This window comes from Neophocaena asiaeorientalis, unplaced genomic scaffold, assembly GCF_003031525.2.
Source record: "Neophocaena asiaeorientalis asiaeorientalis breed wild unplaced genomic scaffold, Neophocaena_asiaeorientalis_V1.1 scaffold433, whole genome shotgun sequence".
Lineage (NCBI taxonomy): Eukaryota > Metazoa > Chordata > Mammalia > Artiodactyla > Phocoenidae > Neophocaena > Neophocaena asiaeorientalis.
The window spans coordinates 1,435,156-1,441,166 of record NW_020175040.1 but is presented as its reverse complement, the minus strand read 5'-3'; the positions used below and the strand labels follow the sequence as shown (position 1 = coordinate 1,441,166).

Genomic DNA, 6,011 nt, shown 5'->3' with positions numbered 1-6,011 from the left:
GGGAGGGGTCCTGGGCGTGTCCGGCGGGCCTCCTGGGGGGCTTCCCTTCCCTGGAGGCAGGGCTGGAGGCGCCCCTCGGCCGAGCCCCTGGGCTAGTGTGTGCAGGGAACAGAGAGGGTCAGGGCTGGAGCGCTGGGAGGCCCGGGGCCGGGCAGGGTCAGACTCAGCCCTGGGACCCACATCCAGCCCGGGGCTGGCCCCAGGCAGGGGCTCAGGAGCGAACTCAGTGGGGACTTGGAGCAGGTCCCTCTGGACACCGGCCTCAGGTGCCCTGTGTTAAAGGCCAGGACTGGACCTCGTGCCGTCCGAGTTCCCCCCGGGTCTGGGCAGTCCCATGGGGTGGGCAGAGGCGAGGGGGGGGCCTTGGGACAGCCAGCCCCTGGGGAGCGTTTGGAGGGCCCAGCTCAGATGGCCCAGTTACAGAGTTTTTGTCCAAGGGTCACTCGGGTGGGGCTCCTTGCATTCAGTGAGAGCAGGAGGTTCAAACGACAGGTGTTTCTTGTCCCTGGAAAGATGGTTGGCAGATGCGTGGAGCTCGGCCCACCTGGACAGTCCCCCGAGTCTCCTCCCGACGGCCCCCAGGGTCTCGCGGTGGCTTCCCCGGATGGGATGTGGGCAGCACAGGAGTCCGTGTCTGGCATCTGAGGAAACTGGGACTCTGCTGCTCATCATGCACAGGTGTCCCTGGCAGAGATGGGCCAAACCCCAGGCTTCTTCCTGTACTGCAGGTCCCCGTTATTTGTCTGCCAGGGGCTGGGGAGGAGGCCTCTGCAGGGCTCCCCCCAGGCCTGGAACAGCAGGGGAGTGTGGCCACTGGTGGGGGTGTGGTCTCCATGGCCCAGCTCCACGGAAACTTTGACAAAATCTGTTTCATGGTTTATATCAGCTTCGGCTCTGCTCACAGTTTCCCAAACATAGATACACATGTCCATGGACTTCGCTCCCCTTTCCTCTCCCCTCTGCCCCACCGGCCCGGTTAGTGAGTCTGAAACACCAATCTCCACCTGTCATGCCTTAAGACTCCTACACCAGCCCCACCCGGGCCCCGCAGCGCCCTTCTCCCCTGCACCCCAGCCCTCTGCACTCTGCCCCGAGCCCACGTGCTCTGGCTCGGGCAATTTGTAAACCTGGACGGGATTAAAACCTTCCAGGGCGAGGGGGCCCATTTCGTTTCCTCCCAGACCACCCCATGCCTACCCCATCCTCTGCTACCACCAGCATCTCACTGCTTCCTCCCAAAGCCCCTGCTCGTACTAATGGAAGCAGTGACAGCAGAATCCAGCCGGGGGACATCAGGTCCACTAAAGAGCAGACAGGTCCACGGTGGGGGTGGCGGATTTCCACATCTGCTCCCCTCCTGCCTCACCCTCTCGCACTCTCCCCCGCAGAAGAAGGCAGACTGTAGAGGAAGGGTCTCCTGTAGGGCTGCCCCTGGCGCTTTTCTGCGTCACCGAGCCTGCGTTTCGCCCCAGGGAGATGAGCTGTGCCCCAGGTCCCTCTGGTGGGGCCGGGTAGGACTGTGTGAAAACTAGCAAGTGTGAGGGGCTGGGAACTAGGGGAGGAGCCTCAGGGCAGGGGAGCAGAGGCAGTGGGAGAGGTGAGAGGGGCTTCCCGATGGGCTGGGGCTTGTCCCTGGCGTCTGTCTAGCAGGCCCACTTGGTGCGGACAGGGGGGGCTGGGGGCCAGCAGGAAGCTGCGAGGGGAGGAAGCCAGGGCACCCCTCCAGGGCGGGCACAGCGCCTGGGGTGGGAGGGCACCGCGGGGCTGGTGGAGGTTGGGGCGGAGGGGCTGAGCCCGGTGACCCTGTGTTTCCAGTCAGAGCCTCCTGTGTGCGACTGGTACCTTGGAATGAAGCAGGGCTCCTTTGGCCTCCGTTAGGAGGTTTGGGGGCACTGGGAGGGGAGGGCGGACGTCTGATGTTTTTCTGGCCACCAGGCGGCTGCCCCGAGGAGTCCTCCCAGCCCTCAGCCAGCACCAGCCCAGGGCACCTAAGTCCACAGCTGCCTTGGCATATTTTTGCATTCTTGCTGCTTTCAGTTTTTTAACATTTTGCAGCAAGCACTCTTCTGTATTAAGAACACAGGGCGTCATGGCTGGTGTCTGGTCTTCCTGGTGTTTTCCACCTTTGTTTCTGACCAGGGGCATGATTTCATCCGTAGCCTGGGCTCTTTCAAAGAAAGAAAACTCGGATGATATCGTTAGAGGCTATATATTTTAATAATGGTGACTGTAGAAGGAAAGGAAAAGATGAGAAAAGAAGGAAGGAAGGGGGAGAAAGTCTCACCACTTGGAGGAGTTTTGATTCACGCAACGCTGGGGTCACAGCAGGTGCTTCCGTATATCAGCTAGGATGGTGCCACCGTGTGGCAATAGCACAAACAGTGAAAATTCGTTCAGCTCACCCACCTTTAGCTTTAAGAATGTTAAATTCTTGACACATTTAAAAGATTTTGGGATGTGCATTACTTAAAATTTGGGGCCTTGGACTTCCCTGGCTGTCCAGTGGTTAAGACTCCGCGCTTCCAATGCAGGGTGTGCAGATTTGATCCCTGGTCGGTCGAGGAACTAGGATCCCACATGCCATGTGGTGCAACCAAAAAAAAAAAAAAGCTGGGGGGCATTAAGTGAGACATCATAAACATTTTTTAATTACTCCATTTCAAAGGCACATAATTCATTTTCAGATAAAATTCCACTGTGCTATCCAAGAATTTACCACCAAAGAGAAGAAATGCAGATATTTTTTAACAGCAGTATATCCTGAGATATACTTGACATACCATAAAAACCTACTGTGAGTGTACAACTTAATGATTTTAATAAATCTCCTGGGTCATGCAGCCCTCACGACAGTCCAGTTTTAGAACGATTCCATCACCCCACAAATGCAAATGGTGGCTGTGTTTTCTGGCAAAGTCCACACCCAGGCCAACACTCCCCACCGCAAACCAGTTCCAGGCAAGGCCAGTGGAGAGGCCAGTTCAGCTGGCCATCTACTTGCCCAGCACGCCCACAGCTGCCCAAGCCTCCTCCCTCTCCCCGTGCCTCTGGTTGGTGGGACGTTGGCCCCTCCTGGAGCCACCTTTCCCCTCCTCCTCTCCACCTGGTGCTGTGGGTAGCAACTGGGACAGACATTGTTTTCTGGGGTCCTGGGCTTTGACGTGTCCCCGCTTCCCAGAGCCAGCCCAGCAGGGGGAAGCCTTCCATCCCATGTCCTTCAGTCTACTTCTGCCTTGGATGGAGGCTATGTCCTTGGCTCCAACGTGATGTAACAAAGCTGGGCTCCCACACCTGCTTTCCCTGGCACTTGGGGAGCTCCTGTCTGGTGCTGTTGGGTATTTCTCATGGGAGTGGAGATCAGTAACTCTTCCCCCATCCCCGTGGGTCTGCGTTTGCCTACTGGTCCAGTGTCTTCCCCACTTGGCCAGTAAAGCTGGTCAGGGTCCTTGGGGGTCCTAGTCCTGGTGAACTTGCTTTCTGTGGTCTCCTTAAGCTACGGGAAGGCCGTCTTCCCTTTTTTACTGGGGAGGATATGAGTTTTTCTCTGCTTTGTTCACTGATGGATTCCAAGGCCTCAGAACAGTACCTGACCCATAGCAGGCATTAATCGAACTTTAAAATTACACGGAATTGAAGTTCTGCGGCCCCTTTGTAAGGGTACTGTCTGAAGAAGGCAGGGGTGTCCTCAATTCCCTTCCATCTGGGTAACTGGGGAGACTTTGGGGAATAGGTCCTATGTGATCTATTTTAAGCTCCTGAGAGACATTTGGGTCTCGCTTCTCCGAGGAGCCCTGGTTCACCAGGCCATGTGGGGAACGGGTCTGCCCTAACACAGAACTCTCCATGAACCACCCTTGTTCCTCAGCTCAGGTCAGTCTTATCAGGTGGGTCAGTTGCCCCAACTGGACCCAAATCCCCAACTGAGCCAGCCCATCCTGAGACGGTTGGCAGCTGCTTCCACCACTGCTAGGCTGCCTTTTGGGCTTTGGAATCCCCCAAACCTGGCTTCCCACCAAACGGGGCTCCCTAATTCCACTCTCCCAGAATCCTGGGGTGGGGGTCACCTTGAGCACACAGCCCCACAAGGATTCTGGCCTCCTCCCCAGTTCTGTAGCCAGCTTAGTTTTTGGCCTCATGGAAGCCTTCTCTTTTCCTCCTTGTAGTGTGCGCCAGGCCTTTCCCTTCTTCAGTACAGGAAAAATGCTACCGCCTCTCCCATCCTCTGTTAGAGGGATTCTGCAGCCCCTTTGGTGTGAGCACCGAGGTGACCCAGTGGTCTCCCTTCCCCAGAGATCCATTCTAAAGGAGGCCATTCTGGACCCAACGGCTGGGTTAACAGGCTACCCTTCCCTCGAGCCCGCTCCTTTCTGTGGGTCTGGGAGAGACCAGGGCCGGGCCCGGGGGACCCGGACGAGCAGTACGATTTCCTGTTCAAGCTGGTGCTGGTGGGCGACGCGAGCGTGGGCAAGACGTGCGTGGTGCAGCGCTTCAAGACAGGCGTCTTCTCCGAGCGCCAGGGCAGCACCATCGGCGTGGACTTCACCATGAAGACGCTGGAGATCCAGGGCCAGCGGGTCAAGGTGGGAGGCCCGGCTCGGGGCCGCCGTGCAGCCGGGCCCCATGGCGCTAGGGGTCGGCCAGGGCCCTGGAGGGTCTCCCCGGAGGGGTCGGGGTCGGGGGCCGCGGCGAGCACCCGACTGGTCCTTGGGGGCTGGGGTCCCCTATTGCCCCCTGTCCGAGCAGGCCTGGGCCTGGGCGTTGGGGCCGGCCTCTGGGCGCAGAGCGCGGGCCTCGGGGCGCTGGGGTGCGCGTGCTGGGGGGAGTGCGGAGGAGAGGCCCTGCCCTCCGAGCTACACGCCGGGGGACTTTGCTCCAGAATAGCGTCTCCGGTGCCTGGCGGCAGAGCGCCTCGGGTGCGGGCACGGGGGGCGCCTGGCAGGCCTACCCCCGCCCCACCGCGGTCGAAGGCCCCAGCTCGGCCCTCGGGGGGGGACCCCAGGCAGAAAGGGACACCCCCACGACTAGGAGGGACCAGGAAGTAGTTGCTTCTAGGACCGGAGGGCCAAAACTTTTTGTCAGAATTTCCGGCCTGGCCACGCCTCCCTGCAGTCTCTTTGTGGACCTGGTGGTGGAACTTTACTCGGCCGGGGCGGCCCGGGTCCCCTCCCCCAGCTGCAGCCCGATAGGAACTGAAAACTTCACGGGCCCCGGAAGGTGGGGGAGAGGACCGAGGTTTGGCAGTGGCTCCGCACTAAACCGGCAGGATGTGGCTGCCACAGAGTCCTGGCAGTGGTCAGATAACTAATATTTGTGATTAGTGAATCAGTTTCTTAACCTGGGTGTCAGCTCTCCCGAACGGAGTGAGAGACCATTGTTCTTGCTCGGGAACTTGACTGAACTGCGCCGGACGGAAATCCTTTCCCCTCTTTGGTGGATTTGAGTTCCCACCGACTCCGGGACGGCTCCTAAGAGCCCTGGGCGGGGCAGCACAGGGCCAGGGCATCTCCTGGTATCTCCGTGTTTTCAGGTGGAGCCGGGTGATTGAGTCCCGTCAGCCCCGATACTGTGGCGCCGGGCCTCCCTGGGCTGCTGTGGGCCTGCTACCGGTTGGCTTTTGGCAGGATGCTTAGCTCTTTATTTCTGCAAAATTGGGATAATTTCTCCCTCCCGACCCAGCATGCAGAAAACGTCAGCCAAAAGCCTTTCCATGCACACGGTGCCTTTGGAGTTGATGTGACAGGGGAAGCGGAAACTCCCTGCCAGAAGGGTTGCTTTTTTTTTCTTTTCTTTTTTTCTTAACAGTCTTTTGGGTTTCTGTGTGTTTTGAGTCTCCTTAGGATAGGAAAAAAGAACAAGGTATGGCAGGCAGCTTTGAGTCATTATTCGGGACCACCCTTTGGAGCAGGTGGCGAGGGAAGGCTGTGGGATGGGGTCCACGGATAAGTCTGTGCCCTGAGACGCTGCCAACAGCCACGGGGAGGTGGCGAGTTGAAGGATAGGCGTAAACAATC

The 6,011-nt window shown here is 58.6% G+C and overlaps 1 protein-coding gene across 1 annotated transcript in view; it reads left to right on the top strand.

Moving 5' to 3' along the window:
- Positions 1–513: 513 nt before the first annotated feature.
- The window catches only part of RAB43 (RAB43, member RAS oncogene family), a 30,313-nt gene continuing 24,815 nt past the window's right edge, over positions 514–6,011 (top strand). The window contains exons 1-3 of the mRNA XM_024763395.1: positions 514–611; positions 1,389–1,501; positions 4,291–4,580. Coding sequence (XP_024619163.1) covers positions 514–611; positions 1,389–1,501; positions 4,291–4,580 — 501 coding nt within the window. The remainder of the gene's footprint in view (positions 612–1,388; positions 1,502–4,290; positions 4,581–6,011) is intronic.